The 15,224-nt window shown below is 20.5% G+C and overlaps 2 protein-coding genes and 1 long non-coding RNA gene across 7 annotated transcripts in view; 2 read left to right on the forward strand and 1 right to left on the reverse strand.

The window, feature by feature from the left end:
* The window catches only part of LOC122506916, an 87,887-nt gene that overhangs the window by 54,896 nt on the left and 17,767 nt on the right, over window positions 1–15,224 (reverse strand). The window lies entirely within an intron of this gene.
* LOC122506843 (venom carboxylesterase-6-like) lies at window positions 615–11,666 on the forward strand. 4 transcript variants are annotated; one of them, XM_043619225.1, is made up of 11 exons: window positions 615–741; window positions 2,736–2,944; window positions 5,981–6,118; window positions 6,991–7,153; window positions 7,901–8,086; window positions 8,403–8,602; window positions 8,750–8,912; window positions 9,251–9,408; window positions 9,817–9,964; window positions 10,869–11,001; window positions 11,335–11,666. In XM_043619225.1, the coding sequence occupies exons 2-11, from the start codon at window positions 2,756–2,758 to the stop codon at window positions 11,555–11,557; spliced, it is 1,701 nt and encodes a 566-aa protein (XP_043475160.1). In that variant the 5' UTR covers window positions 615–741; window positions 2,736–2,755; the 3' UTR covers window positions 11,558–11,666. The 4 variants fall into 4 exon arrangements, with proteins under 4 accessions (XP_043475160.1, XP_043475170.1, XP_043475151.1 ...); XM_043619235.1 differs by having other exon boundaries at window positions 692–741; window positions 2,787–2,944; XM_043619216.1 differs by lacking the exon at window positions 615–741 and adding an exon at window positions 2,058–2,320.
* The window catches only part of LOC122506812 (solute carrier family 26 member 10-like), a 28,499-nt gene continuing 26,389 nt past the window's right edge, over window positions 13,115–15,224 (forward strand). The window contains exon 1 of one of the 2 annotated variants that reach the window (XM_043619166.1): window positions 13,115–13,160. The gene's annotated coding sequence lies outside the window, so the exon portion shown is untranslated. Of the gene's footprint in view, window positions 13,161–13,777; window positions 13,903–15,224 lie in introns of those variants that run through there. The other variant, XM_043619157.1, reaches the window with a different exon arrangement.

The following is a 15,224-nucleotide window of genomic DNA, read 5'->3' on the forward strand; positions in this document are numbered from 1 at the left end:
TTTAATTAACATTATTAATTCAATTAATTAATTAATTTAATTAATAACCATTAATCCAATTAATTAATTATTTTAATAAACTTTTCAAAGTCACTAATATAATTTTTTTTCTGATCTCAAGAAAGCGACTGAATTAGAATCATAAAAATTAATTAATTGTTTAATTAAGTTTTTTTTAATTTTAATTTCGAAAAAAATAAATATTTAATTAAACTTATTTTTTGAAAATTATTTTAATTTAATTTAATTTTTTTATTTCAATTCACTTCAATATATTTCAAATTTTATTTTATTTTATTTTATTTCAAATTTAAAGAGAATTTATTAAAAAACCAAATTGGAGCAGTAAAATTTTAATAAAATTTTGCAAAATATTTTGAATATAAAAAATAGATAAAAAAGAAAGAAATCGTTTTACGAAATATTTTTTTTTATTTTGCGAAATAGCAAAAAAAAAAAAAAACTTAAAATTATTGTCATCTACTCCAACTATATATAGGTAATTTTCGAAATTTACTACGGTTCAATGATGTAAAATTACATATTCTAATATGAAATCAGGATCATCAGAAGAAACCGGCTCACGTTATCTAACGGATAACTCGTATTCAAATCTCGACTCTGAATCAAGAAATAGAATTATTTGAAATTATTTTCAACCGATTCCTTGAAAGCAACACATCGACCATGGAAAAATAGGGGCAAAAAAAATCAACAAGTTTGGAAAAAAAAATTTACCAGGTTGGTCAGTTTTCACATTTTTTTTTAAATATTCTCTCTCTCTCTCTCTTTATTCAAAAAATTATATTTTCTACTTTTCAAATTATTTCAAATTTTCTTTTAAGCTAAAGAAAAAAAAAACTACTGTCAAAGTAATAACTTTTAATTTTTTTTTAAATAATTAGATTAAACGTTTTGCCAGTGTAGTGCGTTACGAAAAATATAATTTTTTTCAACAAAATTTATTTTATATAAAAATTAATTTCACCTGTCACTTTACCTGTCAATATTATTGATTTACTGTCATGGATGAAGCTATTACTTCCGGAACGAATTTAAAGCAATTAAAAGGATTTCAAATGATACGTGTGTAACTCTCCACTGACAGTAAATTCGAAAAATTGATTTCATTTTCGTACAGATGAAAAATTTAATTAAAAACAATGTTCAATTTACAATCTAATAAAACACGGGGGAGAAAAAGTCAATTATTTAAATAAGACAAATTTTATTTCCACATGGAAAATTTAAAAATACTTTTTTTAATTTTGGTTTTAAAAAAATCACAAAAAATTAATAAATAAATAAAATAAATAAATAAAGCAAATAAATAAAATAAAGAGAGAAAGTAAATAAAATAAATAAAGTAAATAAATAAAATAAAGAAGGAAATTAAATAAAATAAATAAAGTAAATAAATAAATAAAGTAAACAAATAAAAAAAGAAATAAAAAAAATATTTTTTTATAATTCAACAAAATTTTTACTGTATTTATTAATACGAAAAACTGTTGATTTAGAATAATACAGAAGACTTGTTGAACCTCGAAATAATGTCAAGAATAAATTTCCTTCGAAAAGAAAAAGTCAATAAAAAAGAAAAAAATATTTTCCCTCTACTTAAAAACAATGTTATTTTGCAAATTTCATTTTTTTTTCCTCCGCTCTTCACTCTTTTAACCGCATTGATTTATACAACTTGTCTTATCGAGTGACAATATAGTTTCCTTTGCATTTTTTTTACGAGAAAAAAAATATGAGAGAAGCAGTAAAGTGTAAACAAGTAAAAGTGCAGAAAATAAAAAAAAATGATAATCCATTTTTTTATATTCTCAACAAAAAAAAATAAAAAGATCTAGAAAAAAAAATGTTAAGTACTTTTCCATATCATCTTCACGTTTATACATTGTGACAATAAGAAAAATTTGTAAAAGAAAAAGAAATATTCACTATTTTTTTTTTCATTTTTCTAGAGCAATATTTATTATTGGTAATTATTTTATTTATGTATTTATTTTATGGTGGAACTTATCAGACACCGAGTATATTTTTATAGTCTTACGTGAATCCATTAAGTACATTATTCTTGACCGAATTTCAAATATCGTGTGCTAATGTTCCTTCCATTTTTGAACGAGAGAATAAATTGAATATTCGTGTTTAAATCAGTTTAACATCTTCTGCAAAAATCATCGCGTGCAAATTTATTTCTACAAGGTATAAATTTCTAAACAGAACTTTCGTTTCTTTCATTCCGGAACAAAAAAGTTTTTTCAAACTTTCTTTGGTACTAACAATTTTTTGGTTTATTCAAATTTTTGTAAGTAAAAAAAATGTGTTGCAAATTTTTTTTTAATAACAATTTTGGTTTATTTAAATTTTTGTAAGTCAGTATATTCCTTAAATAAATAAATTAATTAAGAAAAAAAAAAAATAAAAATGTAAATAAAAAAACAATTAAAAAAATAGTTAAATAAATAAGAAAATAATTAATTAAACAAATACACAAGTTAATAAAAAATAAAACAAATAATTAATGTAACAAATAAACAAAATTTAATAGAAAAAGAAATAATTAATTAAATAAATAAGTTAATAAATAAATAATAAAATAAAAAAAATAATTTTTAATTAGAATTAACAGAAACTAATTAAACAATTCTAATAATAGGGATAATTTTTAATTTTTTATAAGAAAATTTTTATTCGCAAAAAAATTTGTTCTTCTCTTTTAGGTAACTTATTTGTAAATAAAATGGTCAAATTTGCGTATCTTTTGACACTAGTTTTCGGTCTTACTAATGGTGAATTATCAGATATTGTCGAAACAACAAACGGACCAGTTCGAGGAGAAATTTTAACAACTATTACGGATTCTGTCAGATATTCATCATTCAAAGGAATTCCATATGCAGAGGCACCACTTGGATATAACAGATTTAGAGTACGTTAACAATAGACATAAAAAAAATTTTTAATTTTGCAAAAAAAAAAGAAAATTTGCCAAAATTTTAACAAAAAAAATTTTTTACTTGAAACAATTGCAATTTTTACAAAAAATAACAAACACTTTCGTTGTTTTAAATATAATTCTAAATATTTAGGAATTTAAAGAATTTTTTATAATTTTCTCAAGTAAAATTTTTATGATTTTATAAATATAATGAAACATAATATTTATATAAATTAATTATAATAATACTATAATAATTAATAAGATAATAATAATTAATAGGTAATATAATAATTAATTATCTCCCTAAAGTTTGAACGTTTAAATAAACGCCAATATTGTTGTTAATATTTTAGTTTAGTTTTCATTCTATTTTTGTTTTAGTTACAAAAAAATACAAATTTTTATTTTTATTTTATTGAAAAATATTATTTTTTAAATTAAAGAAATCAAATCAAAGAAAAAATTAAATTAAGTCAAATTCCTTGCATTTTTTCAATAATAATTTCAATTATAATGTCAATTATAAAAAAATGATTATTGATAATATTTAAAAAAAATAAGTAGGTAGTAAAATTTCTCAAAAAAATCAATTATTTAAAAATAATGAAATAAAATTCGTTGCAAGAATTCAATTATTTTCATAAATAATAAATCCAATTTTCGGTAATTCATTTTTAAATCAATTTTTATTAGAAAATTCTAGAAGAATTCAATTATTTAAATTAAAAAATAAATAATTTATTGAATAATTGAATGTTTGTTAAAATTGAATTCTCATAAAGAATTTTATCAACAAATTTTTAAATAATTAAATTCTTTTGACAAATTTAAAAAAAAAATTTAGAATAATTACATTTATCGAGGAATTCGATTAAAATTGTATGAAAAATAATTAAAATATTGCGATGAGGTTTATTATTTATGAAAATAATTTAAATTTTCCCAAGAATTTTATTAAAATACCAACATTTTTTTTTTAATTTTTAAACATAATTGAATTTTTTCGAAGAATTCTATGACTTTTGAAAATAATTTAATTCTTCCAACGAATTTCATTCAAGTTTATAAAAAAAAATTGAATTTTGGTGAAGATTTTTTATATAAATAATTGAATTCTTCCAACGAATTTTATTCAAGTTTATAAAAAAAAATTATTTCTGTGAAGAATTTTTATTATTTATATAAATAATTGAATTATTGCAACGAATTTTATTCAAGTTCATAAAAATAATTGAATAAAATTCTTCGCAAAAATTCAATTATGTTTAAAATTTAAAACAAAATTTTTTATCAAAATTTCTAGAATCTTTATAAATAATAAAATTCTTCTCCAAAATTCAAATATTTTAGAAAAATTTTAATAAAATTCTTGGAAAAATTTGAATTATTTTCATAATTTCTTGAAAAGAACTTTGTTAAATTTTTTTTAATTAATTGAATTCTTGTGGTGAATTTTATAAAAATCTTTTTAAATACTTGATATTTTTCAAAAAAATTTATGAAATTTTTTATTTTAAATAATTGAATTTCTGTGAAAATTTTATTACTTATGAAAGTAATTGAATTATTTCAAAGAAATTTATTAAAAATTCTGTAAATAATTGAATTCCTTTGAAAGTTTGCTAAGAATTTCATTAAAATTTTTTTAAATAGGGGAGAGTGGGGCAAAATGGGGTACCTTTTTGAAATTGGCTGTTTACAGAGAACCAAACGAATAAATCGATTCAGCTAAATTTCAGAATTCTTCTTTGTACACTTAGCTTTGAGGAAATTATGATTATAGCGGAGAAAAAAATTTTTGAAAGAACTTATATCGTATTTTCTAAGAAAGTGCTAAAATCCCATTTTGCCCCACCCGTGGGGCAAAATGGGGTGGCATCAAATAACTATACAAAACATTGAGTATTTTTTCAAAATTCATTAAATTCTTGTTGTATGAGATTATAAATACAAACAAAAAGTAGGATTCTTTATTACTATGAAAAAACAAGTAATATTTATTAGAATTTAACAAAAAAAACATGGATATTGCAAAATATTGATATATCGATAATGAAACATCGATAGTATAAATGTCTCGAAGCAAAAATATCGATTCTTCTGCAGGAAACCTTTAAATATGCATAATATAATGTTTTTAAATAGTTTTAATAAAACGGCGTAGCTTCCGGCATGCCCCACACTTAGGTACCCCATTCTGCCCCACACTGCATATTAAAACAAAATGCAATGTTTACAAGTTATTGTAAACAATTAAACAATCTATTCTATTGGAAATAACTCTAGAATAAGTACTGAAAAAGATCCCACACTTGCCAAATTAAATGCATTATCCCAAAAAGTTTGGAGAGCACTTTAATTTTGAAAAAAATTCATATTTTTTTTGCTTAAAACTTAAAAGTTGTATAACTTTCAAAAAAAAATTTTCTTTGGAGTGTCTTCATAATTAATAACAGTTTCTTATCAACATGAATGATATATGTCGAGGAAAAAAAAATTAAAAGTATCTATCATGGAAAAACAGAGGTACCCCATTTGACCCGCCTACCCCATTTTGCCCCACTCTCCCCTAATTGAATTTCGAAGAAGAATTTTATTATATTTATAAAGATAATTGAAATTTTGACGAGAATTTTTAAAAAAAATTTTGAACATAATTGAAATTCTTCGAAGGATTTCTATAATATTTGAAAATAATTGTATTTCGGTAATCGTTTGTAACCTTTCCAAAATTCAATTTTTTCCAGTACTTTTACTAAAAATCCCTGACTTTTCCCTAATTTCCCTGACCAATTTTATTTTCCCTGACTTTTCCCTGAATTCCCTGACCTGTGGCAACCCTGATTTATTTCAATTTTCAAGTTTTTAATAAAATAATTAATTAATTAAATTAATAATAATATTAATAATATTATAATTATTAATTAATAATAATTATAACAACAATAATTGAAACAAAACGATATTATTTATATTAATTATGAACAATAATGTCACGATTTTGTTTTTTCGATATTTCAATAGCCTCCAATTGAAAAGAAATCATGGTCGGAACTTTTATTAACAACCGAAGAAGGAAGCAATTGCGTTCAAGTTGATTTTGTTTATAGGAATTTAACAGGCAGAGAGGATTGTCTATATCTGAATGTTTACTCACCACACGTAAGACTTGAAAAAAAAAAATTATTTATAACCTACAACTATTTATAGAATTTTTATAATTTTATAACTGTACACACAACAAACATATGAAAATTTTTATTTCACCTGTGTTAAAAACAAATAAAAAAATATTATTTCCCCGTTAACAAGAAAGTAAATTTTTTTTACGCAACGAAACAATATTTTTTAATTATTATTCTGTTTATTTTCGATTTCATTAAAAATTTTATGTCTCTCACTTATTTATTATAGTTCTTTACTCCATCGTGCATTTAATTCTTCAGTTTTTCTTCGTTTTATGTAATACAATTATTCTTTTTGTTTTTTAATTTAATTAAATTTATTTATAATTTATTTATTATTTATACTTTGAAGAAATTCAGGCCTTAGGCTATATTTAGAAATAAAAAATAGTATCAAAAGTTTCATAAAATGTTTGTGATATTTACAAAAATAAGTGTCATAAATAACTTATTTATAAAAATAGTTGCTAAATAGTTATAGAACAGAGAAAAATAGAAAATAGAAAAAATTTTCAAAAAGTATAAATAGTCTCCTAAATCCAAGGCCTCGAAATTTTACAGAAAATTTAGAAATTAAAAAAGAATTTCAAATTAGAAAATAAAGTTAGAAATTGAGAAACAATTTCAAAACAGAAAAAAATTTTGAAATTAAGAAAAAATTTTAAATTAGAAAAAAACTTTTAGAAAAATATTTCAAATAAATCAGAAATAGTAATATAACGAATAAATGTAAATAAAAAAATATAATAAATATTAAATACTTTCTTTGGAGAAACGTAAATTTTACCAAAATTGAAAAAATTACTTCGGATTTTTTTTTCAAAAAAAATTGTTTCTCTTTTTTTCTAGATAAATTTAACAAAAGTAAATATGGAACTTAAACCAGTGATGGTATGGATTTATGGTGGATCATTTCGTGCAGGCTACGGGAATAGTTCTCTCTATGGACCAGATTTCATAGTTCAGGAAGGCATCGTCCTGGTTACCTTCAATTATCGTCTAGGTCCATTCGGTAAGACCTTCAAGTTAAAATGAATTAAATCTCGAGGCTTTCAATTGCGAAAATGTAGAAAATAACTTATTATGAAACGCTCCTTAACTTTTTTGCACGCACTTTTTTTTACCCCTGCTTTACAATATTAAAATTGTAATAAATTATTATATAAGAATATGAGTCAACACTTCTTTTTCCCAATCGTTATATACTTTTCTTTTATTTTTCTTTTCTAAATATCAATTAATATAATATATAAAGTTTATAGTTCTTTTTTCTCACTCTATTTTTAAATCTATATGGTCAATAAAATTTATAACAAACAAAAATAAATTTTATCTTATATATATTTTTTTTTCTTACAATATTTTATTTATTGCAATTTTATTATTTATTATTGAACCTAATTAATTAATAACCGTTAGCCTCCCTAAATTATTTATTTCTAATTATAATTATTTAATATTATTATTATTATCTACGATTATTTTGTTGTTGTAATAATAATAATTATTATTATTTTTATTATTTTTTTTTACTTCTATTTTATTTTACTAATTATTATTATTATTATCATCATCTTAATTTATTACTACATATTATAACAATTATTATTTGCTTTTTGTTAACACCGTTTGTTAACAATTCTTTTAGCAATAGAATAAGGCCTAATAAATTTCTATTCGTTTTTTATAATAATTTTTTTTTTATTATAAATTTTATTTTGCATAAAAAATTGTAATTAATCAAATTTTCATTTTTTAGGATTTATGTCCTTAGGTCATCGAAATGCGACAGGAAATGCGGGTCTAAAGGACCAGAATCTTGTTCTCAAATGGGTTAAGAAAAATATCATTAAATTCGGAGGAAATCCGGAAAATGTAACAATTTTCGGACAAAGCGCCGGTGGAGTTTCTGTCGATTTTCATTCTCTATCAGAAATGTCTCGAGGTTAAGGAAACAAATTTCCGTCTGAATAAGTTTATTTTTCTATTATTTAATTAATTTATTTATTACTTCTCCATTCATTATTTTTTATTTTATTATTTATTTATTATTATTTATATTTTTATTTTATTATTATTTATTATTTTTTATTTTATTATTTTTTTATTATTTATTTTTTTATTTATTTTTATTATTTTTTTAATTATTTTTTATTATTATTTCTTTATTTTTTTTATTATTTGTTTATTATAATTATTTCTTCATTTATTTTTATTATTAACAATATTTATTATTTATCCTTTTTTCCCAAAAAATTTAGACTTATTCCATCGATCAATATCAATGAGTGCATCAGTTTTCTGTCCATGGGCTTTTCACTTACCGAAGGCAGCATTAAGACAAGCTTTTAAGCTCGGAAAATCCCTTGGCATTGAAACGTCAAACAAAGAGGAATTATTGAAATTTTTATACAAAACATCAGCAAGTGATATTATGGAGAAAACCGAGCATCTCAGTACAGTAAAAATATTTTCCACTTTTTCTTAATATATATTGACAATATAAATAGAAGGAAAAAAAAATTTTCTAAAATAGATTTCTGAATTAATTCTTTTTTTTAGAATTAATATTTTTTGTTTTTTTTTTAAACTAATTTCCAATTTTCAGATCTATCCTCCATTTAAACCAACTTTAGAGGATCCTAATATTGCTCCCAAGGAGGAATTATTCATGACAGAGTGCTATTTGAAAAAATATGAAACAGGAAATTTTTACCAGGTGCCTCACTTAACAGGTTTCACGTCCCAAGAGTCAGTCTACTTTGCCAGTGGTATATATGAAAAATCTATTAAGAAAATATTAGATTTCCATCGTTTGGGGGCTATATTTTTTAGCAACCATCAATTTCTGTTTAATATTTATTTTATTATTACAAATAATAGTAATAATCACAAATAATAAACAAATAATATTATTACTATCAAAACAAAAAAATTATTTTTTAATTATTATTATTATTATTAATTATTATTAATATTTTTATTATTATTATCATTTTTATTATTTTTTGTTACTATTATTTTTATTATTATTAATTTGATTGTAATTATGTTAATGATTATTAGTTTAAAATGTAAAAACGTTTTTTTTTTCATTTTTTAATTTTAGGTGTTGACAAAATTAATCAATTAGCAAATCAAGCAATTGTTGAACTTCTCTCCCTCGAGTACTTAAGACGACTGCCAACAAAAGTTAAATCATACTTGAACAGGAAATCAAAGAAAATTAATAATTTCAGTTCTCTCATTATCAGCACTCTTGTAAACGTAAGAATATTACATTTTCTCTCTTCCTAGTGAAAAGATAAAATTAGAAAAAAATGGTTATTTTTAGACATTTTTCATAAAAATTGTGTCATTATAAATATTTATAAAAATTAATTTAACTAAATTAAATTAATAATTATAAATTACAATTTTATTCAATAAATAATATAAAATTTTATAAATAAAATTTTTTTTCAATAAAATTTTATAAATAAAATTTTTTTTCAATAAAATTTTATAATTTAAATATTTCTACAATTGTTATAAATTATTATTATAATTATAAATTTTATAGTTAATTAATTAATTAATTTCACAATTAAAAATTTTATATTATAATTGAAATAAAATTTTTTTAATGCAAATAAGAATAATTATAAATGTTCTATATTTATTTTTTAAAAACAGGAGACGTCAGATTTAATGTTTGTGGCTGGAATTGACACTAAGCAAAGACTACTGACAAAGAGCCAATTAGTGCCAGTTTATTATTATCGCTTAATTTTTGACACTGAAGAATCTTTACATAAAGTCTTATATCACGTCAACTTGAATGGTATTTTTTATTTTTATAGTAGTCAATTTTTTCCCTCCCCGATAATATTCGATGAAAGTATTTAAAAAAAGGGACAGACAAAATAATTACTGTATTCAATGAAATTATTTTATTTTTTTATATTTTCTATATTTTTTATTTAATAATTAATAATTAATAATTAATAATTAATCACTTCTGCAATTCAATACGGAAAAAAATTTTTTTTTATAAATAACAGTAAAATATGATGTAAAATCGAAACGGTTTTATTAAATTTATAATAATATAATAATTCATTAATTAATTAACATATTTTTTGCAATTTATTTATTTTAATTTATTACTCTATTTAGTCACTAATATTTTAATTTGTAAATTTATTTATTTGAAAAAGTAAACAAGCTGTGACGTACGGAAAGAAAAAATTCTTTTTAATAAATATCACTGTAAAGTGTAAATTATAATATATTTTATTAATTACTATTAATTAATTATTAATAACAATATTATTAATTAATTAGTAAATAAAATTTATTATGTTTATTATTTATTATTTTCATTTACATTTACATTATTTATATATTTATTTATTATTTGCATTATTTATATTTATTTACTATTTCTTTCTTTCCATTTACTTTATTTGTATTTATTTATTATTTATTGCCAAAGAAAAATTGAAAATTTAGAAAATGCAAGAAAAACAATGCTAAATATATTTATGATGAAAAAATGCTCATGAGAATAAAAAATGATTTTTTAAATTCTCTTTTTTATAATACAAATTCCATACTGTGAATCTAGAGAGTAATAAATTCTCAAAAGGATAGAGAGAGACGGGAAGTCGTGAATTATTCCCGATCGTAGTTTCGAAAGCGTAAATCTTATTCGACATTTATCGGTTATTGCGATCGTTCTTCAGGAACTGCACACGGGGATGATTTCGCCTACCTGTTCTACATTTCCCTGGCCAATCCACCTCTAGATCCTAATGATCGTGTATCGATCACGAGAAAGCGAATTGTTCGCATGTGGACCAATTTCGCCAAATTTGGGTAATTACCTCAATTATATTAATTATTAATAATAAAAATATTAATTAATTATTAATAATAAAAATATTAATTAAATATTAATAATAAAAATATAAATATTAATAATAAAAATATTAATTATTAATATTAATTAATAAATGAAAATTACAATAACTATTTTTGTTAATAACGATAACGACTATTAATTGCTGAATATTTTTATCAATATTATAAGTGTGTTAAAAATAAAAATAATAATAGCAATAATATTAATGAAAACATTAATAATCACAATGCTGATAATAATAATAAAACAATAATGAAAATTGAAAAGAAAAATGATTATTTTTCTAGGAATCCAACACCATTAGGTGAAGATGATAAATTATTAAACGTCAAATGGCTTGATTCTGGCAGATCGGGTCAACATTTAGAAATTGGCGAGGAATTAAAAATGATGAAAAATCGTCCAATATCACGTGGTGCTGAGATTTATCAATTAAGTCAAAATATCGTAGCCCCCCAACAAAGTGGCTGTAAACTAAATACTCCGAAATTTTTAACCTCGTTTTTCTGATATAAAAACAAAAAATTTCAAAAAAAAAAAAAATTTTTATTACCGAAAAAAAATTATAACTATACATAAGAGATACGTTTTGATAAATAAAGTATTTTTTTCTAAATTACGACATATTCTTTATTATCCATATCGTTGACATAATGTAATTACTAATAGTTTAAAATATCAAGGTTGTTTTACTGGTTTTACCATCAACAATATATTTACTTCCGTGAATAAAAAAAAAAATTTATTAATTTTCTATTCACGGAAGGAAATTATTCTTTTTTAATGTAAACAAATTTTGGAGTAATTGAAATTGTCAATTTTCGTATCAATTGTACTTTTTAATTTGTGTTACTATTTTCGTTGATAATAAAAAAATATTTAAAAAAAATATTTATAATTTTATAAGAATAACAAAAAAATAATTATTATATTTTTCATTATTATAATAAAATGAAAATAAAATAATAATAATTAGTCATTTATTATTACTGGTAATTATTATTTAATATTTTTACCTAATTGTCAATTTTTTAATAAAAAGTGGTAATAATTAATTATAATAATGTAATATGCAAAATCATAATCACGAAATTCGTTTACACATCATCGTAAAAAGGAAAGGAGTGACGAAATCATTCAAATATTAGCTTCCGAATTAACAATGTTGTAGATGAATGTGAAAAAGAAAATTTTTATCTAATTTTGATAAGAACATTTGTCAATAAACTTATGGAGTGAAGCAACTAAAGTTGATATTATTATTGCTTCATTAATGGAAGAACAAAGAACAAAAATACTGCATCATAATTTTTTTGTTGAAAAATTTTCCATCATCGTAATCGTCATTATTAGAAAATTCAATGCTTTAGAAATTTCAATGAAAAATGATTCACATATAATTATATTAAGTCACTGAAGCGTTCATCTAATCAAGTCAAATTATTATACAACTTTTGAATTAATTTATCCAATATACACAAAAATTGTCACTAATTGAAATTTGTTTAAGGAACAACAACTTTCGAAAATCTGAATGAAATATTTTTGAAATGTAAATATTCTTCTCGAAAAATCTCGACTGCAGTAAAAATATAAAAAAAGTAAATAAAATGACTTGAAACCTAATTTTTTAATTTGTGAAGCAATATTTTAATTTCCATGAACATTCCCTTTACACAGAAATAAAAAAATTGGTTCAAAAATTTTGTTATTTAAAAAAAATGTCATAGATAAGAAAATGAAGTCAAAAAGTATTTGACCGTTTTAGTGTGAGAATGGAATAGTTTTATACAGATAGTGTTTTGTTCTTTCATTTTTACTTACAAAAAAGAAAAATAGATTTTTTATCGCACCAGTTGATTGTCCATTCGTTCCCCGTAATGAAGTGTTTCGTGTAGTTTAACGTTTATAAATTTATTCAAGCGAATAAAGGCATAAAAAAGGAAAAAAATAAATAAATCCTCCCTTTAAAAATAATTACTTGAAAGTTCAATTTAAAAAACTAATTAAACAATATTGTGACTGGAAATTATACTGATTAAAAAATTTTAATTTAAATTTACATTTTAGAAATAAACGTAAAATGAGATTTTTGCATTTTCAAATCTGACAGGTGAGAGAAATATTCTTTTTACAAATTTCTGGTAAAATACGCTTTCTGTCTAACAAAAATTACATGACCTAATTAGTTCATTATTATTTTCTTATACAGAGAAAAATGATTATTTTATTAATTTACTTTTTCATTTATTCATTCATTTTTTATTCGTTAAACTAATTTATTTATTACAAACAAAATGCCTCAATTGAATTTGTTCAATTATTTATTATTCAATTTATGGAATAAAATAACAAATCTCTTTTTATTTATTTATTTTCAATAAACTAATTTTTTGTTTTATTCTCTTACTTTTTTTAAAATTTACTTTAAACAAATTTTTAATAAATTTATTTTATTTATCTATTATTGTAAATTATAAATTATAAATGGAAAATTAAAGTCGTTGTTTACTGACATTTATGTAAAAAAAAACGTGCATTCTAAACAATTATTATTGATAAATTAAAAAATGTGCTTGAAAGATAAACAAAAATGCGATTTCCTGAACTTCCATGACGTTAACTGCATTTGTGTCACGCGTTTTGCAACAATTTTTTAAATTGCTCAATAAAAAAAGAGGAGAATCGTTTGAAAAATTTTATTTAGTGCAGCTATTTCCTATCATTTTTTTTATTGGCAATTTTGTTTTTTTTTTACTCGAAAATAAAGCAAAAATAGACAAAAAAAATTTTTTTCGCAAAACATTGGTGCTTCAAAAAGGAGAAAAAAGACATTTCTACTTATTAAACCAAAGGTAATTAATTAAATAATCCAAAATTAATTTATTGATTAATAAAAAATTATATTAATAATGAAAAAAAAATTAATTAGTTCGCAAATTACAATTAAAAGTGAATTATTAGGAAAGAAAATAATTTTAATAATTGCGAATATAAATAATTTCATTGTTAATACATTTATTAAAACTGAATACTTAATTTCAATTAGTAATTTTAATAATTGAAAATAAATAATTTAATTATTAATACAAATTGTTATTAGAATTGAATATTAAATTTTAATTCCCAATTTTCTACTAATTAAAAAGTCAGGATTCGATTCCCAATAATTAAATAGTAAAAGATTTTACTAATTTTTAGTAGGAAACTACTGATTTAAAAGTAAAAAATTAAAAATTTGATAATAATCTTCAACTAATTAAAAAAATTTTGTAAATTAATTAAATAAATTTATTACTTAAAGAGTGAAACTTTATATTTTTAACTATAATAAAGATTTCAACATGAAATGAGTAGTTTTCTACTAATTCTACTAATTATTAGTAAAATTTTTACTACTGAATTGTATACTTATTGAAAATAAATTTTAAATAAATTTTAAAGTAAAGAGTAATTAATTATTGGATTTGTTAAGAACTAATTAATTAACCATAATTAATTAACGATAATTAACTGGTTAATTGTAACTAATTAATTAGTACGTAACTTACTATTTAAATTAATAGTCACTAATTAGTTGAATTGATATTAAGTAATTAAATTAATAGCAAATTATTAATTAATTAATTAATTAAATAGTACCTAATTATTTAAATCGTGCCTAATTATTTAAATAGTACCTAATTATTTTAATTAATAGTAAACAACAAATTATTTTATGAATAGTAACTAATTAATCAATTTAATTACTATCGACTTATTAACTAAAGAGTACCTAACTAATTATCTAAATTAATAGTAACTAATTAAATAAATCAAAATAGAAACAAATTAATTAAATTAATAGTAATTAATTCATTAACTTAATTGTAAATACTAAATCAAATTGATTTAATTATTAGTAACTAATTAATTAAATTAACAGAATAAAATAAATTAGTAGTAACTAATAATTAATTACCAAATGAATTAAATTACTAACAAAGAATTATTTATTAGCAATAAATAATTAATAATCAAGTAATTAATGATTAATTAATGTTAATAAATTGTAAAATTAATACATAATTAATTTTCCTTCGTATTAATAATTCAATAAATATTGTAATTTTTTTTTGTTCATTATTATAAATGGTCAAAATAAACTTTGTCCATTATATTGTTAATAAATAAATAA

Source organism: Leptopilina heterotoma, unplaced genomic scaffold (genome assembly GCF_015476425.1).
Source record: "Leptopilina heterotoma isolate Lh14 unplaced genomic scaffold, ASM1547642v1 Lhet_114, whole genome shotgun sequence".
Lineage (NCBI taxonomy): Eukaryota > Metazoa > Arthropoda > Insecta > Hymenoptera > Figitidae > Leptopilina > Leptopilina heterotoma.